The sequence below is a fragment of the Mustela nivalis genome (genome assembly GCF_964662115.1).
Source record: "Mustela nivalis genome assembly, chromosome: 1".
Lineage (NCBI taxonomy): Eukaryota > Metazoa > Chordata > Mammalia > Carnivora > Mustelidae > Mustela > Mustela nivalis.
Window position 1 is genome coordinate 195,528,799 of NC_139020.1, and position 26,704 is coordinate 195,555,502.

At 43.1% G+C, this 26,704-nt stretch overlaps 1 protein-coding gene across 9 annotated transcripts in view; it reads right to left on the minus strand.

Annotated features, from left to right (window-relative positions):
* RAD54L2 (RAD54 like 2) overlaps window positions 1–26,704 on the minus strand; it is a 117,398-nt gene that overhangs the window by 14,545 nt on the left and 76,149 nt on the right. For 6 of the 9 annotated variants that reach the window (XM_082702181.1, XM_082702182.1, XM_082702178.1 and 3 more), the window contains 15 exons: window positions 16,133–16,334; window positions 15,019–15,158; window positions 14,310–14,426; window positions 13,767–13,993; window positions 12,371–12,553; window positions 12,097–12,230; window positions 10,279–10,475; window positions 8,836–9,178; window positions 7,553–7,730; window positions 6,044–6,295; window positions 5,705–5,823; window positions 4,044–4,162; window positions 2,155–2,254; window positions 1,181–1,386; window positions 388–560 (listed from right to left, as the gene is read on the minus strand). In XM_082702181.1, the coding sequence (XP_082558307.1) occupies window positions 388–560; window positions 1,181–1,386; window positions 2,155–2,254; window positions 4,044–4,162; window positions 5,705–5,823; window positions 6,044–6,295; window positions 7,553–7,730; window positions 8,836–9,178; window positions 10,279–10,475; window positions 12,097–12,230; window positions 12,371–12,553; window positions 13,767–13,993; window positions 14,310–14,426; window positions 15,019–15,158; window positions 16,133–16,334 (2,690 nt within the window). The remainder of the gene's footprint in view (window positions 1–387; window positions 561–1,180; window positions 1,387–2,154; window positions 2,255–4,043; window positions 4,163–5,704; window positions 5,824–6,043; window positions 6,296–7,552; window positions 7,731–8,835; window positions 9,179–10,278; window positions 10,476–12,096; window positions 12,231–12,370; window positions 12,554–13,766; window positions 13,994–14,309; window positions 14,427–15,018; window positions 15,159–16,132; window positions 16,335–26,704) is intronic. The other 3 variants (XM_082702184.1, XM_082702185.1, XM_082702183.1) reach the window with 1 other exon arrangement.

Consider the following 26,704-nt stretch of genomic DNA (forward strand, 5'->3'; position numbering starts at 1 on the left):
CAATTGCCAACAGCCTGCTCACAGACACACAGGCAGGTTTACTGTCTCTTTGTCAAGAGTGTAATTCACAACTCTAACCCAGCCACACCTTTACAAAACCCAAGTCTGCCTTCTGTATCAAAAGGATGGGAGAGTTCAGAGAATTAACAGAATACATTTCTAGAATTTCACCCCTTCTTTCTGCTAGGAAAAGCTCACACTGGCCAAATTACTCCACATGGCTGAGCTGAGCACTCCAAAGACAAGACTGGGGTGGGAATAGGTGGCTGGGGGACTACATGGGGTAAGGAGAAGAATCAGCTGAGTTCAAGTCCTCTGCATGAAAAAAAAAAACCCCTCAGATGAAGGAAACAGGTCTGCCAGATAAGACTCCCTCCGGGTTCTTACCTTGGTGATGAGGTGAGGGTACTTCAGACAGGCAAGTTGCAGGACTGGTTCCTTGATCCCCTTTATGTTCAAGGATGCTTGGGGAGCTGGCTCCTTCTCAACAAAGTGCAGCAGGTTCTCCACCTCCTTCCGGGTAAAGTTCAGCATTGGATTAAGATCATCTACCACTCGATCTGGAAGGGAGAAGACACGGAGAAAGTTACTACATGGCGGAGAAGATCCTAAAAGCACAGCTACAAATACTGGGAGAGAAGAGAGGTTGTGGCTGGCTTAATTGTCACTAGTATCTAAACCATCTCAGGCCATCCCATATTTGAAAAGTCAAAGCCCAGGTCTTAGACCCTGGTCAAATGGAAATATAAGTAAGAAACCTACACACCTAGCTCAGTTCTTTTAATTACACCTGCCCTCAACAAGTTGAGGTCAGTCCACTCTTAAAGCAATTATTTAAACTGCAATGGGATGGGAGGAACCACTGACTTTCTGTGATTCAAAAACTACCTGTGTTCCCACAACCTGCCCCTCTCCTCCCACCACTGATACAATAGGATAGTATCAGAACTCCTGGGCGGCTCAGTTGGTTAAGTGTCTGTCTTCAACTCAGGTCATGATCCCAGGGTCCTGGGATCAAGTTCCACATTAGGTTCCTTGCTCAGTAGGGAGACTGCTTCTCCCTCTGCCTGCCACTCTCCCTGCTTATGCTCTCTCCTTCTCTCTCTCTGATAAATAAATAAAATCTTTTAAAAAATACTTTAAAAAATAAGGATAGTATTGAGCCTAAAAGATGCCCCACCTGACATGCCCTGCTTGGAAATCTGACGGTCATAGATCTTCTTTTCAAGGGTGAAATCAGCCACAAGGCGATAAATGTGACAGGGCTTTTTCTGGCCATAGCGGTATACCCGACATACTGCCTGGGCATCATGGCAAGGGTTCCAGGAAGCATCAAATACCACCACTCGGTTGGCACCGATCAGATTCACACCTAAGCACCCGGCCCTTTAAAACACAAGCCAACAATCACAGAACTTTTAGCTTTAAAGACAGTTTTTAAATTGGTTTCACTCTGTGATTCCTGCCCCAATATTATCTCCTTTGTCCTAAGCACAACATAATGGAAGACTCTACTGTCCTGCTGATGAATAGTACATTCTTTAGCACTGAACAATACGCCCTGAAAAATCCAACAAAGAAGTGTCTACCAGTTCAGAAAGAAAACCCACTCTCCACTACTCTGTAATGGTTGAGGCTTCTGCATCCTGGCCCCAGAATAATGTCACCTGAAGGGAGACGCCTACAAGCAGATGTTTCTGGTATGTTTAGTCTACCAGCCTTGAAAAGTGACAGTTCATACCCATCAAGGGCATTGTGATGGCAGAATACAGCACAACCTTCAAGCTGCTTGGCATGAGAAAAAGAACGCCATCAGTCTTTTACAGTTACATTACACTGCCTCCCCCCTTTTTTTCACACTTTCCACTTTTTAAAGCACTTTCACATTAATCACATCATCCAAGACTCAGAACACTCCTGAAAGAAAACCTAATTATGACCATTGTTAGTGAAGGTCTCAAAGAACTTCATGACACTATCATAATTACCCTACTAACACAACTTTCTTTTGGGTCTCCTCCCTGACCTCAAAAACAAGTCACATCCCTGAGCAGATCTCTTCTGACAGAACTTGGATGAACCTTTGGGTATCTGCCTATGTGGCCAACTACCCTGCACACAATCCTCTGATCTCCCCTCTTAGGATCCACTCACCTTGTAGACAGAAGGAACAACCAGGTGGTGAGGTTGCTGGGATCATTGAACTGATTAATGAGCCGCTCCCTCTCAAAGGCAGGGGTGCTACCGTCTAGCCCTAGGAGAGAAGGAAAACCACAAAAAATGGACAGATGAGGGCAGGGGTACATAGCAAAATCATTGGGCAAATGTGTTTTAAAAACAAAAGAAAGAAATAGACTCAATACTCAGATTCCACTCCCTTGGACATTCTATGGGTCTACCGTGAGACCCAGATTCTTAAAATTTAAAAATATGCCCATGTGCAACAAGGATTATAAACTATGTTGTTCCCTTTAGTATCTTAGGTCAATTCTAAGGCCAAGGTTCATAGACTTCAGGGTGCATAAGAATCACCCTAAATAGGGAAGCTTGGTAAACACTGGCTCAGGGTGACCTCTCTGCCTCAGTCCTATAAATCCTGGTGAGTGCCAAAGGACCAAGAGTTGTGTTTTGATATGGATGCTATCCCTCCATCAGGAATTTGCATTGTTACAAGCTCTTATGATTAAGAACTTGCTCTAAGGAGACATTAAAAGGAATAGATCTGGAGCAGTGGGATGGGGTATATGGTTGAAAAGACGGAAGCTCAAAGAAAGAAGAAAAAGTAACCTTCAGTTAAGAAGCAGCATGAATAAGAGAGGAGGAGGCTACACTTGTCAGGGAAAAGAGAGAAATGGGCGAAGCTAAGGAGATGGAACATGGAGAACTGGACTGCTACTGTTTAGGAAGTCTTAGTTTAATTGCTTGGTACTAGAAGCTCTTCAAATGGCACCTAACCTACCTTCCCAACCTGAGTTCCCAAAATTTCCGAGCACTGCTCAGCATATCAACTCACTAAGCAAGCCTACAGTCATCACAAGGTTGTGGGTTAGACCCTGTGCTGGGGGGTCTTCCTACCAACCCCTGCCCCTCTGTTCTCTAAATACTACCATTAGGCCAGTGCTTCCCAACAAGGATGATTTCCTTGCCCTCCCACCCCAAAGGGGAGATCTGGCAATGTGAAGAGAGGTCTTTGGTTGGTATCACTAGGTGTTATCACTAGAAGCAACTGCCACCTAATGAGTAGAGACCAGGGACACTGCTAAACATCCTACAGTGAGTGCACAGGACAGCCCCCTGACAAAAAGGAATTATCTGGCCCAAATGTCAATATCTGGACAGTAAGTACCTGAGGTTAGTATTTCTCAACTTTTGTTTTTCATTATTGTCCCCTTAAAGAGCCTTTTTATACATTCTTTCCCAAAATGAACGTGTCCCTTACGAAATTTTAAATACCACAGATACACTCTATATATTTACTGCATGCCTATTTGTGCTCTATACTTTGGAAAGTTAAAAAAAAAATTTTGTTCCCTCAGAACTAATTTTCACCTCTTTAGGGGCACCATCTCCACTATAGAGAATGTGTGATCTGAGCTAACTTATACTCACTCTGCTCCTTCTTCCTAGAATGACCTTTGGGCCACACTAACTCAGATTCTCCCCATCTCTGCAAGTCTACTGCAAGTTTCACCTCCTCCAGGAAGCCTTCTCCAACCATCTTCTCCACAATGATTCCCTTCTCCTTAGAACCTTTTAGCTCTCAACCAGTGCTACTTTGTATTTGTCCTGGAATTGTCAGATGAAGACAAGGTTTATGCCTTCTACTTCTCAGCTCTCCCCCTATCTTGCCCAAGCTCTGCAGCCCCTAGTACAGTGCCTCACACACAGCAGCTTGCTCTCAATATCTCCCTGCTCCTTGGCTACTTCAGCTACTCCTATGCATTTGATGGAGAACAGAAGAGAAAATAAAAAGGTGGAGAATTAAAGAGAAACCTTAAGCAGACCCTGCCAAGATTCCAGCAACAAAGCAGCAATGAACTCACGGAAGTAGCTGACGTTTCGTACCCACTTCTGTACTCCTTGCCCATCAGCACCAGGTAGACAGGGCACTTCTCGTTTCCCTAGGAACTCTTCAATGAGAGCCAAGGTGGAAAGGCTCTGGCTGGAAGGGACAACATTTGGTTCAGAAGGCTCCCAGACCCAACGGAGTCTTATTCCCCAATAGGCTCAAAATCATCTGCAGCCTTCAGACAGTGGGAGTTCCCAGAATCTGCACCCCATGAGAGGCAACCCCACAAAGAACCACCAAGGGTATTCTCCCTATCTCAGAATGGGAGCAGAGTCATCTACACACTTATTGTCACCAGCCCACTAAATCTGCTACCCTGTTACTTCCTCAGTTGAAAAATTCTGGGGTTTACCTCAGTGCATAGTAACAAATAACATCAACATTAAAAACTAACATAGCATGAATATACATTAGATCTAATTATAAGCCACAATCAATATTACCAGTCTTACTAAGGAGACAGAAATCACTTGGCTGCTTTCACATTATATAGAGAGGCAGTCTCCTCAGAATTGATACTTGAAACCAGTGAAACACTAGACTCTCCCCCCACGTAGAATCACTGCTATCCTCTCAAAGTGTGTCACCCATGGAAACCCTCACTCTGCGAGGCTGCCAAGCCAGGCTGCTGCCATTCAGCTCTCATTGGAGTATAATCTAATCAGAACAACAACAAACAATCGACTTGATTTCTGTTTCCCTGAGGAGGCACGCCTTGACGGACATCAAAGTTCTGGCCAGACTGAGAATATGACTCTGGAACAGATCATTTTACTTATCTGACCTTATACACAAAGCATAAAAATACATATATACATACATAAACAAGTAAATAAGTAATTTTTTTTTTTTTTTAAAGTAAGCTACATGCCAAAAGTGGAGCTTGAACTCATGATCCTGAAAGTAAGAACTACATGCTCTACTGACTGAGTCAGCCAGGTGCCTCCACAAAAATTTTTAATTAAAAAAAATAAATCAAGGCTGGGGAAAGACCAAAGCAGATTAGACAAGAAATCAATGTTTTCTATAAAGGGCCAGAGAGTAAATATTTTTAGGCTTCGCAGACCACAGAGAGTCTGTCAAATATTCTTCTTCTACATCTTTTTAAAAACACTTTAAAAATGTAAAAACTAGGGGTGCTCAGTTGGTTTAATGTCTGACTCTTGATTTTGGCTCAGGTCATTATCTCAGGGTCATGAGATTGAGCCCCACATTGGGCTCCATTATCAGTGGGGAGGCTGTCTGTCCCTCTCCCTCCCCCTCTGGCTGCCCCCACTCCCACCCAGCTTGCTTACACACACTATCTATCTAAAATAAATAAATAAAATCTTAAAAAATAAAAAAAAAAGTAAAAACTAGCTCTCAGGCAGGCCAAAGGCCAGATCTGACCTGGGACATAATTTGACCTCCAATGTCAGCTTAGTGTTTTAAATTGTTCTCTGCAGAGAAATCAAATTAGACAAAATAAACTCCAAGAAAGAGATGAAATTCAAGAAGGTCCTCATAAGCAGCACTGGGCTGTAGAAGCAGGAAGACAAAAAAGGTGAAGAGGAGCTGTGGTGATGGTCTCACTCTGTAGGGATTATATCACTCTACTATAGATATATGATGTCATAGAAGAATTTCTCTTCCTACCTGAACACAAGAATCTTGTCCCCAAGCTTCACACTTTCCTCAATCAGGTGGAAAAGCAGTACCATCTTGGGAGAGTTCTCTAAGACCCCAGTCTGGTAATTAGTCAAAAGGTCCTTGGCCTGTAAGAGAGAAATGAGGCAGCTTAGAGCACATCCATGCCAGAACATTAGAAATAAAATTCATTCCTCCCAAAGAAGAAGTGTGTGGACAACCTTTATAATTCCCTTCAGAGACCTTGGCAGAACAGAACATTGAGCAACCCCCACCCTTTCCCCACAGAGGATTCATACCATCCCTTCTCAGCAGTGGTTTATGAGCAGACGGATCTGCTTGACTCACCCATTCATACGTGACAATGTTGTTGCCTCGCTCCTGGAAAGGGTTGAAGCCAACCCCCTGTAGGAACTTGCTGTTCGTTGCCTCTCCCACTGAGGCGGCCAAGGTGCTATCCTCCCCCTTGCCTTTTGTTCCCTGTGATGAGCAGCGAGCACTAGTTCCCGCTGAGCCAAGCTCTTCCACATCTAGGTCCTGCTCATTGGCCAGACTCTCCTTCTGAAGGGCTTCATACAGCACATCCGGGTGATTCCAGATCTGAGGTTCAAGTTAAAGGAGAAGTGGCACAGGGCAGAGAACAATCTAAGGGTATTCCAAGAGTCTGGAAATGCACACTTGCTCAAATACACACCTCCCACAGCATACACTGTCACACCAAAAATCAAAGTATCTCCAACCCCCTCATAGCCAAAGAGCCTACACATTCATTTTAACTAACCAACCGTGATTGCCATTTAACACGAGTGCAAGAGTTCCTACCAATGGACATGCCCATATATTTGGTACACAATCAGAAAGGTTGTGTCAAAAGCCTTGCTTTCCTTTTTAAATAAGAATAATAATGTTCCTGTTTTGCACAGCTACAGCCAACTACTATACGAAACAAGACTAATCTCTCCCTATGGACAAAGGTATCTGACTTACAGATGACCAACCAGAAGTCATTTCAGGGACTATTCCTGGCAGGAGTTGAGAATTCCTGGGGTGCAGGGGGCCAGAGGGGTGGGGGTGGGGTAATAGAAAGGGCATGTTGGCACTGTAGTATCCTCAAAGACCATGTCTGCTGTAGCTTCCTGGCCCTGGTCTAGGACTGTGGCTACAAAAAAAAAAAAAAACCATTTTGAAATCCCATCTGTCCCCTGACACACACCTTCAGCTGACTTATTAAAGCAGTGGTCAATCGGGAATAATACCCAACAGGTCGGCTGAGAGCTGTCAAAGAAACAGGTCCCTCATTAGGCAACAGGGAGCACATACTAAAGACAAGTCAGGGTTCATCCACCTGTTCATGGAGCTTTGTGCTAAAGATACCTGGGCCCTTCTGTCCCCAAACCATCTCAAGCATTACTAGGATGAAAGAGATCTCAATCTCATTAAACACAGAATCAAACAGAGGGTACCCCAAAAACTTGTCTAAGCTATATGTATCTTGAATCTTGATTACGTTAGCAGTCAAAATGCCCTACAATGTTCTTCCATTATCCTTTTTTTCCCAAGGGGAATAAAATCAGTGAGAAAGGATTTCTCAATTTCAGTAAAACTATTTGTACAAATGAATTGCCCAACTGCAAGGAGCACCATTTACATCCTAGGCTATGGGTGGCCCCCCCCAGGAACCGAGCAGCACACACCACCAATCTCTCTTTGGGCTCCCCCATGCTCCCATGCAGACAACCAAGGGTGGCCCCTCTCACTTTATTCTTCCTTTATCAAGGACTCCCAGCAGGAATAACTCCCTTGGGACCATATGCATCCTTCATCTGTATGTCAGCATTCTCTAAGGTCTCAACATACCTTGCAGCACACACAAAAAGCCTTAAGGGGGTTCAGTCCCAGCCAGCCACTGCTACCACAGTCTCGGAAACGGTCCATGAACTGTGTGTACAAATCTCTCTGTATCTTTGAGAGCCGCACCAGGATCACGTTTTCTTCCTTGGCAGGGAGATGAATCTTCAGCACAGTGTGGCCTCTCCTACAAAGGCAGGGATCAGACCTGTCAAGCCTCTGTGGCCAGGATGGGTCAGTGCAGGGAAACAAGAGAACTCTGCGTTTCTGCCCCACCTTCTCTTGGGGATCTCCACATTCACAGCAGCCTTGCAATAATGAGGATTGGTTTAATGACCATCAGAGGAAACTCATTTTAAGGATAAGAATTAGAGCAAAGAGGACTGGGTGGCAAAGACAGGGAACTTCAGGTTCCTACCCGGATTCAGGGCTATTTCTCTCAGCTTTCTGCACAAATGCCATCTTAATAAGGAAAAACAAGGAGACTGCTTTAGACTACCCTAACTATATCTACCAAGATGCTGAAACTGGTGAGGCCATGCCGCTGAGAAGCAGCACTTCTATGCTTCTGCCAAGTCAGCAGAAGGCTAGCTCTCTTTTGCTTCTCAGAAAGTGAGGCAGGTATCTCTAGAAATTTCAAAGATTAACTTCTTTTTTTTTTTTTTTTTAAGATTTTTTATTTATTTATTTGACAGAGAGAGATGACAAGCAGGCAGAGAGAGGGGAGGAAGCAGGCTCCATGCTGAGCAGAGAGCCCGATGCGGGGCTCGATCCCAGGACTCTGGGATCATGACCTGAGCCGAAGGCAGCGGCTTAACTCACTGAGCCACCCAGGCGCCCCTCAAAGATTAACTTCTTTTTTTTTTTTTTTTAAAGATTTTATTTATTTATTTGACAGAGAGATTACAAGTAGGCAGAGAGGCAGGCAGAGAGAGAGAGGAGGAAGCAGGCTCGCTGCTGAGCAGAGAGCCCGATGCGGGACTCGATCCCAGGACCCTGAGATCATGACCTGAGCCAAGGCAGCAGCTTAACCCACTGAGCCACCCAGGCACCCTCAAAGATTAACTTCTGAGTGAAGCACTTCTAGGCCAAACTTTCAGAGGACTGAAACAGCAGATATCCATCATTTGTGTGCTATTCAGGAAAACCTATTCACTAAAAGGAAAGTTTTACTATCACCCACTAGAAAGGGACCCTCTTGCTGTAATAGTCCCCCTTTGGGACAGCTCTATGTTCCCATTACAGATGATCTCTCGGAGGATTCAGAAGACAGAGCCCTAGGGACGGCTCACCTCTGCACGAACCCCTCCAGAAGGCTGTGCAAGACGTGGCTCCGGTAGCGCATCAGGCGGACATCCTGAGGCGTGCTGTCAATACACTGTCCGTTTAGGATGGGGCGCTCAAACATGTTGCTGAACTCCTGCCGGGTGCCGAGGAAGTCTGGGCGCACAAAGTCCACCATGCACCAGTACTCAATGAGGTTGTTCTGCAGGGGGTACCCAGTCAGCACCACCCGACGGCGAGATCGAATGTTCTTCAGGGCCTGTGAGGTGCTGGCCTGGCAGTTTTTGATGCGGTGTCCCTCGTCACAAATCACCACATCAGGGCCAGGGCGGCATAAGGCCTTCTCAAACTCTAGGGAGGGAAGAGGATCCGGAGTCAGAGGGTGAGAGGGCCTGCTCTTAGTCAACAATATGAGAAGTAAGGGTGCACCCTGGAGGAGACAGAAGAAATGAAGGAAGCAGGAAAGCAAGAGTCAGCCCCCATTAGTGAAAGGGAGCCAACCATCCAGGCTCCTGCACATTTGGTGTGACTTGTTAACCTGGACTGATGACTCTTGCCATAAATACCTCTTTTCTCTCTTTCCTTTTCTTATTTTTTTCTTTTTTTCTGTTAGGCTAAAGGTAAAACACCTTGCCTTCCTAGGGCTTATGCCAACTGAGTGGCAGAGAGCATGACTTTACAGAGTACCAGACTAGGATTACAAATGGGTCTAGGTGAGACTGATGGGAATCATCCAGACACTGTGGTCGGCCCTCACCCTTGTCAGCGTCGTGAAACCATCTGCAGGCTGGCTGGTGGGGAGTTAGCTAAAGGAAAGAATCTTCCTGGAGTTACCTGCCAGTCACTGCTAAATGGCAAATTCATACCAGCTCTACCACAGAAGGAAACCTAGAACAAACATAATCTACAGATGAAGAGACCTGTAAAATGCAATAGCCTCTGAACCTTAAAAAAACCCTTTTTGTCTCAAATGGGCAAAAACCCCTTAGAAGAGAGAATAGAACTACAACTATGAGAATGGCTTTCACTAAAAAAATGGAGATAAATTCTTTTATAAATTCATAATATTATTAATACTCTGTATGCTAGTGATTTAAATACTGTATAAATATTTTCTTGATGCTATCTCAGAACACCTTTAGGATGAGGCGAGGGGGACCAGCACTCTCCCAACTACTCTGTCAGAGAAACAGAGCCAAATGGGCAGGAGAGTCTCCCTGAGCCAGCCTGTTCATGGCCCACCCAGAATTCCACAGCAGGCAAGGGAAGCAGCAGCTTCTGAGAGCCAGTGGAGGCCACCCCACCTATCTCAGGGACCAGGAATTCTGGCTCATTACAATACAATTCATCGATAATCTTCAAATGTGACTTGGTGCTATTACAAACACTATTTCTTCTTCCTGAAACGCTACCCACTAAGCACTAAGCGCACCCCAGGGACAGGTTCCCACCTCTCCGAAATTCCTGCTGTCGGTCTTCCTCATCCAGATCAATGATGACCGGGTGAGAACGTTTCTTGGTTTTCTTCGATCTACCTGTGGCAAAGGATTTCTTCAGGGTGAGGAGTCTGTACATTTCGTACCCCATCAGCAGCACCCCACCCTCTGACACCCAATCAGCCATCACTTTAGCACGAGCTGCCATTGTCCTGCAAGAGTGAACAGAGAAAAAAATTACTGCTTCCACTGTTCCCCAGAAGAACTGCTCATAATCAGAGCCATGTTGATGTACATGCAGTGGCAGCATCGCAATGGTCAGCCAGTTGCCCAAGGACTTTTCTAGTATCCCAGAGATGTTCATGTCACTGAGGATAGACTGGGTCACCAATGACAGCAGAAAAACAGAAATGCAATGGCACAAGGCAAGCAAAAGCGACAACTCCTGGGATGCATGGGTGGCTCAGTCGATTAAGAGTCTGACTTGATTTTGGCTCAGGTCATGGTTTCAGGGTTGTGAGAGCAAACCCCGTGTTGGGCTCCGTGCTGGGCATGAAGCCTGCTTAAGATTCATTCTCTCCCTCTCCCTCCACACCCACCCACCCACCCCTTCCTGGTCTTGTTAAAAAAAAAGAAAAGAAAAGAAGAAGTGACAACTCCCTTGGATATACATGCATGGCTACAATTCTACATTTGAGAGAGAATTTCAAGTTATTCCCATAATAAATACAAGATAGTAAAAGCAAGGACAATATTCTTCATTTTACCTGCCCGGGCCCTGGTGAGTAAAGAGCCAAGGACAAACCATAAAGGAGAAAGAGCAGCAGAGCCAACATTCAGCATTCAGTGAGTCCCTTCACTCCTAAACAACTAAACCCAGGCTATAATTCATTAACTGCATGTGGACTAACAGTCCTGAAATCCAAGAAACAAGAGCAGGTGATCAGCTACCCAGGGGGCCACTCAGTCTCCTCACTTAGATGTGTGTGAACAAAGATCACAAAAGACAGCCTCTGTAGAAAACAAAGTCTATCTTCTCAATTATCCATGCCAGCAGGGGCGGGGAGAAGAGAACATGGATAGATGGGTTGAACCAAGAAATAGCTTTAGAATCTGGGAAATCAAGTTGAATTTATGAAATGAAAAGATAAATAATTTTATTTTGATCTAAAACAAAAGTTTGTACTTTTCAAAGCCTGGAAGTTGTACCATTAAAGTTCAACTGTAGATCAGTGCTGAAAAGAGACTGCTGATTAGGCTTCTAAGAAAGAGAAATATAAAAGATGGACAGTTTCATTTTATCACGTTGAATTTTATTACTGTCCACATGGGAAAAATAGGATGATGTATGCATTTTTAAGGATATAAAGGCATCTTTAAGCAGAATGTAAGGAATTTCCCACGCTATCTGACTTTACTAAAAAGTCAGTTATAGAAAAAATGAGTAACAAGGGGCAGGAGCACATAAAGAAACCAAAAAGAATCTGGGAAGACAGGGTTCATATGCAAATAGACTGCACTGATATCCAGACCCCAGAAAAAAGTCTAAAAGGCAAGGGCAGGGGCGCCTGAGTGGCTCAGTGGGTTAAGCCTCTGCCTTGGCTCAGGTCATGATCTCAGGGTCCTGGGATCAAGCCCCACATCGGGCTGTCTCCTCAGCAGGGCACCTGCTTCCCCCTGCCCTTGCCTCTCTGCCTACTTGTGATCTCTGTGTCAAATAAATACAAAAAATCTTTTAAAAAATTTGAAAAAAAAAAAACCCATCAACAATTTAAAAGGAAAAAAAAAACCCACAACAATTTAAAACCAAAGAGCAGAAGGTAGGCCACCTACTTGTGCTCATCATTCAAGATGTGAACTTTGAAGAAGCGAGGCTGGACTTCTTCAGGCTTATTGTCAGCTGGAAGGGCTTCAGGAGCTGGAAGCCACATGTTGAACTCTGCCAGCCAATTCTGAAGAGTATTAACCTGGTAAAAAGCCAAGTCCAGGAAGAGAGTTTTAAGAAACAAGCTCAAAGCTGAGCTCACTGAGCTTTTCAGTACCTAGCAAGGCATTAACCCAGAGTTCCTCAGAGGGCTGACTACATAATGCCTTCCCCAATTCTTACCGGCACAATGGCAAGAACAGTTTTGGCTGGCGTGTGGCGGAAGAGGACATCGATGAAGGATATCACTTGCAAAGTTTTCCCCAGACCCATGCTGTGGGCCAGGATACAACCAAAGCCACTACTGGTCTTAAACCTCTCCAGGGATTCAACCAGGTTATCATACAGGAACCGGATTCCACCAATCTGACAAGGGACAAACACAGGCAATAGTTAAAGGAGCTGGCAAAGACCAGAGCTTTACAGATGCCTCAGTGGCTCAGTTGGTTAAGCGACTGCCTTTGACTCAGGTCATGATCCTGGAGTCTGGGACTGAGTACCACATCTGGCTCCCTGCTCAGCGGGGAGTCTGCTTCTCCCTCTGACCCTCTCCCCTCTCATGCTCTCTCTCTTTCATTCTCTCAAATAAATAAATAGAATCTTAAAAAAAAAAAAAAAAAAAAAAAAAGGCCATGATTTTAGTTTCATTCATCCTGGAGTTAGTTAGAATTAAATAAATGAGCAGACACCACACCAGACAGTTGTGGATGGCTACAAAGTTTCCCTGTACCCTGCCTAGTCTATTGGATGGTGACAGTCTTCCTAGAGAAAACAGAAAATCATTCACCTTGTACAATGACAAGTAGTACCAAATTCTTGACAGGGTCTCTCACTCAGTCCCTGGTTGCTTACCTAGCCCATTCCATGAGGAGCAGTTCTTATTAAGAGTTCTTGTGTTGAGTCAACCTCTGTCTTCAAGGAACTTCCACTCACTGGTCTTGGTTCAGGACTCTGGGTCAACACAAACTACTCTGTTCCCTCCTATCAGAAAGTTGCTCAGACTTCTGACTCTTAAATCTCTTCTGGAACTACTTCCAGAATCAAATCAATTCCTAATTAAAGCACTGCCCTCCAGACAGCATCTCAATCAGTCTTGCAGCTCTCACAGAGGAAGCTCAAGATCATTAAACCAAGAGATGTAGCACCTTCTACACAACAGGGCAAACGTAAGGCTTGGCCTTCCCATTCATCAGAAACTGGGGTGCCTGGGTGACTCATTCGTTAAGTGTCTGCCTTTGGCTCAGGTCATGATCCCAGGGCCCTGGGACTGAACCCCGCATAGGGCTCTCTGCTCAGTGTGAAGCCCGCTTTTCCTTCTCCCACTCCCCCTGCTTATGTTCCCTTTCTCTCTGTCAAATAAACAAGTAAAATATTTTTTTAAAAGAAAGGAAGAAAAAAGAAAAAGAGAAATTTGAAACATCAAATTCTAGGAGGAAGGATCAGGCCTTTCCAATTTTCCAATCGAGGCTCTAGGTACCGTACAAGTACTTCACAGGCTGTGATGCTAAAAACCACCAGCAGGTGATGCTCTCAGCAAGGAAGCTGAAAGGAAACAAAGGAGCGTGAAGATTTGTGGTACCTGATGAGGTTTCACTGCCCGTGCCAACTGCGGGGCCAGGAAGACATTCTCCTCCTCTGGAGGGTGGTTCAGGTTGACGAGGACCCGCCCCAGAGCATCACGCTGGTTTAAGATGTCATTCACATGGGTGCCACCCTTCTCCTCTTCCTCATCCTCCTCACTGACAGACTCACTGCTGTCCACAATGTGCAGAGTGTCCTCCTCTCCAGAGCTCAGTTCAATAACTTCTGAGACAGCCAACAAAACAGAACAAAAACCCAGGGAGCAGAGATAATTTACTGCTCTTCACTAAAGCATTACAGCATGGCAAAAAAGTTACAACTTGTCATCACTTGTAAAGTTTTGAGTTTTATTATTTCCCTCTTCCAGCTTCGAGTTAAGACAAGGGAAAACCCTGCATTTACAAGGAGACTCAGGGACATTTGTCACAGTCAGACCCCAAACCCAATGGGGAAGGACTGATTTCTATTCAGAGGTACAGCCAATTGCTCAAGGTGGGCACTAAGTCGGGAGGAAGTGGAGGCACCTCTGGCTCAACCTTACCATCTCGACTGCTTTTTTCATCCTCACTGCCACTGCTGCTGTCCAAACAAATGACTTCCTGGGCAAGGACCCGAGGAGGCAGTTGGGGACCATCGCTTGCTCTTAAGACAATTTCCTCTAGGGAAGAAAAGATGGAAGGGAATGTCAAAACCACACTTAGCTCAGACCTAGCTTCCAAATGACTTAACAGCCTTCTTCCTTTGTTGCCCTCAAAAGAACTACCCCCTGAGGAGCAAAGTAGAGGGGTGTCTCAAATATTTCAGTCCCCTTTCAAACTTCCCTTATCTTTACTGGTTCTTTTCTCCTAGCACCCACCTGACCACTAAAAAAGATCCTAATCCCTTGGTATGTTAAGATTCAAAGTTATGAGAGTAAAGATTTAAATAATATCTGAGGAGTATATTAAAAACACACACATGCACTTTTTTTTTTTTTTTTTTTAAAGTACAGTCCATGCTCAAAGTGGGGCCTAAACTCACAACCTTGAGATTAAGAATCCCATGCTCTACCCACTAAGCCAGCCAGCCAGGACCCCTGAGGGGTACATTTTTACCCATCTTAACCTTTTAGATGTTTCTAATCATGTGCTCCTAAGAAACTAAATGACTAAAAAATATTCTAGACAGGCCACAGTCTCATTTCAGATCCACACTTCTGTGTGTGCCCAAGGCCTCTTCTCCCTACACTTACCGCCACTTCCACTGCTTACCAGGAAGGAACTCCAGGGGAACTGTAGGAATGGGGGCCGCGTAATCCTTCCTCTGTTGCTCCAAGCGTTTCCTTCTTTCCAACTCCTCCTGTTGTGCTGCTTTGGTAACTGGCTCCAACTGATCCTCTCGGAGCAGCTTTCTAAACATTACAAGAGTGAGCACTTGGATTGGCTTGAGATTTGGGCAACGTAATGTCAAGCTAAAGAGTTCACTGCTGACCTCACAGATCTGAGGCATGAGGAAAAGAAGCCCCATCAGTCCCACACATCCATGCAAAAGGTAAGGTTAAAAAAAAAAAAAAGTGGGAGGGACTTCCAGGCTCAGGTGATTCTGGGCTAACATTTTTTCATATTATTTAACTTTCTACGACAAGTCCCTGAAAACTCATCTTTGCACACGACAGATCAAGAATAAAACAGAGTAATCTGTGATTTATCAAGCTGAAAAATAGTATTAAAAAATAGAGTTGTTATCTGGGAAAGTAGGATTATAGATGATTCTGCATCTTTATTTCCCAGAGTCTGAGTAAAATTTTTAAGCTATCATTACACTCAAAAACAAAAAAAGATGAGGGTAGGAGAAGAAAAAGATCTCATTGATCTCCTTTCAATGGGAAAAGAAGGAAGGGCTATGATAGAAGGAAGGGATGCGGGGGATTTAGACAGTTAAGGAAGCTCACATCTTCCATTCACTTAGCTCAAGGAAAAAACCCTGCTTTGGACCAGAGAGTTTCCTGCCAACTGAAGTTGAGCTCTAAGAAAATGAGAATTCAACTTCTTTGATCTCCTCCTGTTTAGAAACATAAGGGAACGTAAGGGGAAAATAATGGAAAAAACAAGAGCACTCTCTCATACTTGGGCTGCCCCCAGGGTCTCCAAAGAGTAGGAAACTCCCCAGCATAGCCTGAGCGCCCGCCACATTTGCCCCACAATGTCTGACAGCCTGGGGTGGTCCTGAAATGCATCTCCACTATTAATTGGGGCACACAGTTATACTTTTCTTCTTTGTAAAGGGGACCCTCCTGCTCAAACCAGTGCTGCTAGTGACAGCCTTCAAATGAAGAGAATACCTCTCTCCTCCTTCCCTTCGCCTCTCACCCTGAGCACAACTCACCGTATGTTTCTCCTCATATGGGAGGGCTTCTGAGCTCTCTTCTTTTTGGGGTCCTCGGAGGCTAGGCTCTTGCCTTGGGGGCGCCTAAGCTGCTCTGAAGGCTCAGACTGAGATGAGGTAGTTGAAGTGCACCGCGGTGGCCGCTGCCCATCTTCCTCCAGCTGGGCACATTCAGTGCCACACATGTCTTCCAGGGATGGGTCTGAAAAGACAAGGAGACAGAGGTACAGGGACTAACCATTATGGGGAGAAAATTGGGTTTTGACGCAGGCACACCTGGGTTCAAATCTCAATTGAACAACTTATTAACTGGTAAGCTAAAGCAAGTGACTTACGGCTCTTTGAATCTCAGTGGACTGATCTATAAAATGAGAACAGTGATGCCTACATTTCAGAGTTTCTATGAGGACTAAATCATGTCTTCATGTATGTGCATGTGCATGTGTGCATGTCTAGAACCAAGCCTGCTCCAGGGCAGGCTCACAACAAATAATAGCCATCACTCTTGCTAAATTTAGCACTCTGATCAGAGTGAGGAAGCTTCATGGCCTCAGAATGCTCTGAAAGAGACAAGAGGTTCCAAGTACAGCTCACACTCACTTGTGTCTCATCTGCCAACAAAGGGAATATTCCTCCTTTTGATGTCTTAAAGTGTTCACTCCTTCAATTCACTGGCCAGTCAATGAGGGCTTACAACATGGCAAACACTGTCCAAGATGCTTCAAGGAATGTTTATATGACTTCCTCCTTGCAAAGAGTTTGTTTTCTAGACATAATAAAGCAAGGTGTGCTAAACACCACAGGAAGGGCAGGTTAACTGATCTAAAGAAGTTAAAAATATAAGACATCATTTTTTGAGCCAGAGATAATTAGCTAAATGCAGAATAATTGCCTTAGGGTCACAGGAATATGAAAGACAATACTTTGTGGTGTGATCACACAAGGAATTACATGAGAAGTGAAATATGCGTGAAGCCTTGAAAAGTGAGAATGTCTTAAAGGTACTGTGCCTTGAGGGAGGGGAGAAAAGGAGGAAATTTCTGGCAGAGGAATGTCATTTGTGGCATGAAACATTGACAATGACTAGGGCTGGCGTAGGAGGGTCCATGTGCATACCTGTCTTCCTCAGTCTGCTGAGCAACATTCTGTTTACAAGATGGGCAGGCTTTGTCAATCACATAGATCATAAGCTTGTCTCCAAATCCACCAGAGCTCCCAGATACAAGAAGTATACAACTAAAAAGTCTTTCCCAAAGGTAAGAGCAATTGAAAGCTAGAACATAAATGCTATAACTGAGATGCGCTGATCAATGCCACTTGGATCTCAGGCAGGAAGGACTCAGGAAGTCTGGGGTTTTGGTGGGATAATTTTTGTTTGTTTTTAACTAGACTTTAAAGATGTGCTTATTTATTTTAGAAAGAGAAAACATGAGGCAGGGCGCAGAGGGAGAGGGAGAGAGACTCCACTCTGAGCACGGAGCCCGATGTGGGGCTTGATCCTATGACCCAAGACCACGACCTGAGCTGAAGTAAAGAGCTGGATGCTCCCCCAAGCACACCACCCAGTTTAAACTTTAAACTTTATTTGGGTTTCACCAGTTTTCCACTAATGTCCTTTTTCTGCGACAGGATTCCATCCAGGATATCATAATTGTATCTAGCTCTCATGCCTCAGTCTCTCTGAACTGTGGCAGTTTCTCTTCTTGTCTTTCACAACCTTGACAGTTTTTTTGAAAAGTACTGGTCAGGTGTTTTGCAGACTGTCCCCTAATTTGAGCATCAGATGTATTCTCATAATGAGAATGGAGTTATGGTTTGTGGGGGAAGAATACTGTAGAAGTAAAGGAAAGGAAAGAAGATGATGAGAAGGATACTTATCACATCTTATCAGGATACATGCTATCATGTATCATATTACTGGTGTTATTAACCTTAATCACTTGTTTGAAGTGGTGTCTGCCAGATTTTTCCACTATAAAATCACTATTTTCCCCTTTCCATATTTTAGAAGCAAATCACTAAGCCCAGGCACATTCAAGGGAAAGAGAATTAAGCACTATTTCCTGAGAGGGGGCATCAGAGTATTTCTGGACATACATCAAAATCACATGCAAATATTTGGGGTGGTAGAGGGCTGTGAGGCTTTGAGAATGCAAATATCCAGTTTCTTAAAATTTACCCACTCGTTTTAACATCCATCAGTGGATCTTACCTTGAGAAATTATTACTGTGGTGTTCTAATAGTGGTTTTCTATTTCCCTCTACACGTCAACATTCATTATTTGGAATTCTTCTGTAAGGAAGATCTGTCCCTTCTCCCTCATTTATATATTCAACATTTATTTATAAATAAATCAATATTTATATCAATATATAAATATTTATTTATATCAGTATGGACTCAGGTGCCAATGGGGTAAGAAAAACTGAACACTGTAGGCTTTGGTAAAGGGAGACAGTGTTGCCATAGACTTCAGTGAGTGAACCAGTAAGCCAATGTCCCCAAACAAAAAGACAGACATATCATGAGTCATCATTGTATGCACCTAATCACCAAAAAATAACATATCATCAGCCAGTGGCGAAGTCACAAAATCATAAGTGTTCCCCCCCCCCCAAAAAAAAATCGCAAGTGTTCCAGATACTCCATCACTGCTTATCTTCTGTGGCTTGGCATATAGCCCCTATTGCCATTGTGGGTTCCTTATGGTCTCTTTTACGTGGATGTCAGGTTCTAGAACAGCATGGAGTTGGGAACTAACATTTCCTGAGAGATAACTGAGCATAGGGTTCATTATGGACACAGAAATCAGTCTTCTGGGGTGTGAACACCTGCTGTCTCTTATCTGCTCCTCAATTATAAAAAGGGAGTAACAACTGTCATGCTATTCCTCAGCCTGATAGTTGAGAAGGTGGTTATGGGAGAGAGCCTAGGCGACGTACTGGAACTATGTTCGGCACATAGTAAACACCATATAAAACAGCTGCTGCTTTTCCTAGGACTGCTCCCATTCCAGCTACAAGGAATGGGTTTGGTTTCTTATCTGGTTTCTTATCTCCTTTCTTATGATAATGGCAAGGTGAATTTTGCTCCCCTCATTCTAAATTTGAGAAACCAAAGCCCTAAAAAGTTTAAAAAAAAAAAAAGAAAGAAAGAAATAGCTTGCCTGTGGGTATATAGGAAACAAGCAGGAAAACAGAAGCAGAGAGTTAACAGAATAAGTTTCATGGTCAGGCAATGTCAAGCTAGTGTTGAGTCCTGGCTCTGTCACTTACTAGCTCTTTGCTCATGGATTCAACTTTTCTGAGCCACAGTTCCCCACATCTGTAAAATGGGGATGTCAAAAGCTCTTTTAGGGAAAATGTTCTTCTTTAAACCCAGGTCCTGCCACACTCTGTGGAACTTCATACTCCTGACTACACTGAACAGTCCAGGAGCAAACAAAGCAACAGGGCTTAGTCAGCCATGCTGGGGAGCAGTATCTACTTATGCGGAAAATTCAAGCCTTAACTGTATATCTTACTAAAAGATCAGAAATAAGAAAGCAAAAGGAGATGCAGAAATGATACAACCAGCATTGTTCTCACAAAATGAGTGTTTCTTACAAATACACATTTGCATGTGTGAACACATGTATATACACACACACACAATCCTAGCCACATGAGACTGTAGACCACATCTTCATTCTAAATCTCCACATAAGACTACCACAAACTAGCCACTGCTGCCTCTCCTGCCACTTGCCTTTTAGTTTAGCCCAACACACATAGGAGCATTTAATTACCAGGCCCTGTACCAAGGCACAATGGAATGGTCCAGATGGGGAAACATGTGAGGTAAGCACCTAACAGCAACAACACTTGGGGAAAGGATACCCAATCCACTCTTGCCCAAGGGCTGGGTAAGGGGTGCAGGGTGCTTCCTTGCAATAGATGAAACCTGGGTTTAATCTAGTATAATAAGTGGGTACCAGGACGCCTGGGTGGCTCAGTTGGTTAAGCAGCTGCCTTCGGCTCAGGTCATGATTCCAAGGTCCTGGGATCGAGTCCCGCATTGGGCTCCTTGCTCGGCAGGGAGCCTGCCTCTCTCGCTGCCTCTGCCTGCCTCTCTGCCTGCTTGTGTGTACTCTCTCTCTCTATCTCTGGCAAATAAATAAAATCTTTAAAAAAAAAATTTAAAAAATAAGTAGGTACCAACTAGTAAAGGGAAAGAAAGAACATTCTAGGCAGATATAGGAACATAAGCAAAAGGAATGGATACTTTAGACAAGGAGGAATAGTTGGGAAAATACAGTCAATTCAATACTGGCTAAAATTAGGCAAATCAGCAGCAAGAAGGGCCTTCTGACCCAACAACCATTCCCTGTCTCTCCTCAGGAGCCCCTCAACCAAGGCAGACTGAGGTGTAGACTCAAGATCCTTCCTAGATGCTGGCACAGATGTCAACCCCTGTCCCAGGACTACTTCCAAGGCCCTTTCTTCCTAGCCTTCTACATTCTATTGACAACTGTTTGGACAGGGAGAGGAAGCTAATGTGGCCAATGTAAAATGTGGGGCTGGAGGGGGATAGTGGGTGTGGACATGTGTGCACAAATGCACACGCTCTCACATCTGAGTACCAGGGGTGATTCACTCTCCTGCAGCAGCAGTGGAAGTAGCTTCCTTGGCCCTCACACTGAGAGACCACTGGAAGTTTTTAGGTATCTACCTAAAACCTAAATCTACCTGCTTTTCGAAGAGCAAAGGGGAACTAGCTAAGAGAGGCAACAAACAAGAAATGTTCATAAGGGGACAAGGCAATACCACTAACAGAAGCAAGAGATTAAAACATCACAGCCCCTTCTCCGTCACCACAGGATCAACAGCAGGGCTTTTACAAAGGCCTCTCAAAGACACCAAGCGTTTGGGGTGACAAGAAGCACTGGGAATGCAACATGAGCCTTGGCTTGTGGACATCTTCCACCCACTGAGAACGTAAGGTGCTTACTGCCTGTGTGTCCAGCCAGACATGAGAACTGAAAGAGAAGCTCCAAAAGAGCTGCAAGTCTGACTGGCTACCTTCCCCTCAAACGGTCCTCTCCTATTTCCACCTGAAGCACCGTAAAAGGAAAGGCCAGCAACTCTGTTTTCCTTAAGAACTACCACCACTGCTTCACGGCCCCCACGCCTCCAAAGAACTAAACTTCCATGGCATTGTCACATAATATTACTGGCACCTCTCTCCTAACTCACAGCCCTCAATTCTTCCCTCCTAAAGGGGAAGGCTATCACATTCTTCCTCCCAAAGGAAGATGTGGCTGGAGAGCAGAGTCCCTAAGAGGGGTCATCTCTTGCTAAATGGCTACTTCCACCAAAACTGCAGCTTGCCCTACACAATTACACTTGAGGCTGGGTTGGCACACTTCAGCTTGGTGTTTTTCTAGGTCCTCTGACCTGGTTCTGATAATGAAATTTGATGTTCTCCTGGCCTGAAGGCCTTTTGTTTCTATTTCACAAGCAAATTTATTGAGTAACCACTTGGAGGAACTGTTGGAAGCAAGGTTAGCAAGTAGGCAGAGAGGACAGAGTCAGAGTATACAGGGGAAGATAAAGGGTCTGAACTTGATCTACTGGGTACTGGGAATTTGTTGCCAACTGCTCTACCTCCTTTTTCTGGTTTCTGCCTTGGAGAGTGTGATGTTTCTGGGAGGAGGAAGAAAAGAATCTGATAACCTTTTAGTATTACAGACAAATTCACAATCAAACATTCCAACTTATAAAGTCTAGCCTTGAATTCCTGTCTGACCCAGCGTTGAATGTGGCCAAGTACAGTAGCAATTTTTAAATGATTATAGTATATACAATTCTTACGTACACTTAGTTCAGACACAGGTTTCCCCTTTACACAGAGGCTTTAGGTCTAAACCAGCTCCTTACCAACCAGTATTCTTTTAATTAATCTTCAGCTTCTGGATTCAACAACTACTGTTTACTTGTTAAAGGGCTTTAGTTTATAGATATACTAATATTTCAAGTTTGTTGTCATGTAAGTTAATGTCTTACAAGTGCTTCATTGCTGCTTCATGATGCTTATTATGAACTTTCTGGTTTTTACATAACATTATAATATAGACCACATCTTAAACTATTCTTAAACTATTACTTCAAAATTTCTATAACTAGTTCTTCCCCAATTCAAAATGTGACTTTCCACTGCATGCTCTTTTTTATCTTCTGAAAAATGAACCATATGAATTTACAACCTATTATCAAAATCATTAATTTAACTTTCAAAGACAGTCCTCCCCAAAATTCTAGAATATAATCCACCAAACGCCGCTTAAGAAAAAGGGAAAAGGATCAAAAAGGAGGTAGAGACATGTGGCTTAAAAGTAAATGATTATTACCACCCAAATTCAGGATCATAGAATCATATCTGGTCGCAAATACCTCTGAACTTTCCCCTTCACGTGAGCCAGTTGTGCGCAGAGTTATATAAACACCAACAAAAACTTACATAAGCTTCTCAGGAATGAGTTATGAACATCATCACGACAAATATGACTAGGCAACGAGGAACAATGCAAGAAAAATCTCTATGTTTCACTCATTGGGGGTATAAGGTACACTTTTAGGGGCCTCTCTCTTCTTCCCACCCAATCCCAACTATACAAACAAAGCTCAGTGAATTCCAAGTCTTACCACATGGTGCCTGATGTGATGCAAAAGGATGTATACACCACAACTATTATGTGCATGTGCCAAAACATTACTTGAATCTCATCACACCTTGAGATCTCACTACTGGTTTGCAAAAATACAGGGAAGAAGGACCATGTAGACAGACTGGAGTGGCCAGTCTGGAGATGACGGACACTCTGTTCTGAGGAACGACCAGCAGTGTGATGGAGCAGGCCAGGGACTGCTTACACCTGTGATAGACTACAGGACGGCATGTACCAGAGGTGGAAGTCCAAGTCAAACACAGAAGGACAGCCCCCCTGGGAAGCCAAGAGTGTCAACTGAACCCAAAGCAATTTCAGCAGCAGCCAGTACCTATGGTGGATTTCCAGGCAAACTGAGGCCTTCTTAGCTGAGACACCAAGATGTGGTAAAAGCGGTATTAGAACATCCAGATGGCTGATTTCCAAGCAAAAAACCAGAGGATAATGTATTGATGTATCTGAATCAGCTAACAATGTAATAAAGATAATATCCATGATTTTTAGAAAACAAAAGAATTATGTTAAATTTGTTAAGCAAGACCACAAGGATGCAATCGGCAAAATCTAGAAATGTATGAAACCAGAGTAACAAGTGAATTCTTTTCTTCTGAAATAAATTGCAGGAAAAAAAAACACCAAAAAGAGGTAGGAAAAACTCAGATTAAAGAGATTTGAAAGACAAATGAACTAAATGTGGGATTTATAGGGATTTTAATGAAATAACAGTAAAAATAATCTTTAAAAGATAATCAGGGATTATCCACACATATTTCATGATATAAGGAATTATTGATTCAAAATACTGAGGTGTGATAATGGTATTGTGTTTATTTTTGTTTTTGCTTCTAGGACTTTAATGCTAGAAGATAGAGTGAAAACACTATGAAGTTTACAGATAAAAGGTTACAACTTTAAGGATCTATTTCCAAATAATCCAAGGCGGGGAGGAACAAATGAAACCAGACTAGCCTTGTATTTACAACTATTGAAGAGAATACTGGGAATACAGGGTTCATTTTACTACTCTTTTTCTATTTCTTTTGAGATTTTTCCAGAATAAAACTTCACAACTGTTTTAATTTTAGAAGTCTTAACAGAAGATAAAATATAATAAGCACGAATCTCTAAACTATTTAGATCCCAACTTTTCCACATTTCTTAATAAATATGCACATATTTTGCACCAGTAACCAATGAATACACATCATTTTGTGTTCTGTTTTGGCCACATGTTACATACATATAAATATTTCTTTGACATAGTGACATAGTCCACATAACTCATCATTTTAATGAAAGGTATCAGTATATCACAGAATGCTTTGTCATTCAGACTATTTCTTAGTTTTTATTTGTATCTATAGTGGCATAAACATCTTTTACAAATTATTTTTCCCTTTAATTATTTGCGGTACAATCCACTACAGCTGGGGAAATGAGCAAAGAGTTTAAATATTCCAATATTGGTAAACTTTTTCTATAAAAACCCTGATAGTAAATACTTCAGGTTTTGTGGGTCACAGGTCTCTGTTAAAAATACTCAACTTTACCAGAGCAGCTCAAAAGCAGCCATACATAAACATATAAGTGAACAAGAACAGCTGTGTTCCAGCACAATTCTGTTTACAGAAACAATTCTGACAAAGAACAAGGGAGGACACACACTTCCTGATTTCAAAACTTACTATGAAGCTACTATAATCAAAACAATGTGGAACAGGCATAAAGACAGCCATATAGACAACTGAAATGGGACAGAGAGCACAGAAATAAACCCTCACATATATGGTCAAAGGATTTTCAACCAGAGTACCAATACCATTCACAGGAAAAGGACAGTCATCTCAGTAAGCAGTGCTGGGGAAGTCAAATACCCACATGCAAAGGAATGAAATTGGACCCTTACTCTATACCATATACAAAAATTAACTAAAAAATGGATCAAAGAGTTCAGAGTTTCAATATAGGATGATGAAAAAGTTTTGGTGATGGATAGTGGTGACAGTTGCAGAACAATGTAAATTTATTTAAGCCACTAAATTCTACACCTTAATATGGCTAAAATAGGGTGCCTAGGTGGCTTAGTCAGTTGTTCATCCTACTCTTGATCTCAGCTCTGGTCTTGATCTCCGGGTCATGAGTTCAAGCCCTGTGTTGGGCTCCATGCTGGGCATAAAGCCTACTTAAAAAATACAAAATTAAAATGGCTAAAATGGTAAATTTTTAAAAAATATTTTTATTTATTTATTTGACAGATCACAAGTAGGCAGAGAGGCAGGCAGGGCAGGGTGGTGGGAAAAGCAGGATCCCTGTTCAGCAGAGAGCCCAATGCAGGGCTCGATCCCAGGACCCTGAGATCATGACCTGAGCTGAAGGAAGCAGCTTAACCCACTAAGCCACCCAGGTGCCCCTAAAATGGTAAATTTTATGTTATACATATTTTAGCACAGTTGGCTTAGTCATTATGCTAAGTTAAAGAAGTCTGACACAAAAGGCCTCATATTGTAAAATAATGTATAAATTCCATTTATAGAAATGTCCAGAACAAGTAAATCTCTACAGACAGAAGTAGGCTAGTCATTGCCAGGGACTGAGAGAGAGGATAACGAGAGTGACTGCTTATGGATAAAGGGGTTTTGGGGTAATGAAAAATGTTCTGAAATTAAAGTGGTGATGATTCAACAACCTTGATATATTAAAAATCATTGAATTATACACTTCAAAATGGTGATTTATATACCTCTATACAAATATATACTTTTTTTTTTTTAATTTGACAGACAGAGATCACAAGTAGGCAGAGGGCAGAGAGGCAGGCAAAGAGAGAGGGGGAAGCAGGCTCCCTGCTGAGCAGAGAGCCCGATGTGGGGCTCGATCCCAGGATCCTGGGATCATGACCTGAGCCGAAAGCAGGGCTTTAACCCACTGAGCCCCAGGCGCCCCTATATACATATTTTTAAATGTTGGCTTGGTGCTTCTCCTTCCAGCAAAGGTGGAATAGCTTGAGGCAAACCAATACTTGCACTATGAACAGCTAGAAATATGTTATCAAATTTAAAAATCACCACCACAACAAAGTCTTTTGAAGGCTGAAGAGATGCTGAAAGGACCAGAAGTAGAAGGGACAAGATTCCGAGAAAGGGAAATCAAGAAGAGATGAGCCAGCATTCTACTGCCATTCATTCCCCTCTTCCACCAAGTCTGGTTGCCAGAACAAGGTGAGAGTCACCTAAACAGAAGGCTGTTAATAAGAAGCAAAGAAACCAGAAGAACTTTTGACAATTTCATTGGACTAAAATGACAAAACTTGAAGACATGAGGGACCATCAGCCTGGTGAAATGGGAAAGGCAGAACTGAGCCAAAAATTCCATTCAAGTCATTTACTTCATTCTAAAGCTGAGTGAGATGGGAAGTTGAAAAGCTAAGAATAAAACCACTGAAAAGTAGAACTGATGTTTCTGTAATCTTGAGGTGCAGAGAAGATAAGGATTAGAATTTAGGAACCATCAGAACAGATGGGCCCAGTGAACATCCAGACTCTCAGTTGGAACTTACAGAATGGCCACACTCTAGAAACAGGGGTGTGCAAGAAGTAAACAAAATCTCTTAAACTATGATCAGCATTTATTCAGCTTTATCCTGATGGACTAAGGAGAGGAAAAAGAAACCCTCTCTAAAGATACTATCTATAGCCTCTATAAGTTTTTATATATACTGTCCAGCATTCAATGAAAAATTACCAGCTATGCCAGGAGACAAAATCAAATGATCCAAAACTAAGAGGGACAGACAACAGAACCAGAATCACTGGTGATCTAGATACCACAAAATAAGAAACAACTGATAAAACATGTTAAAAAAAAA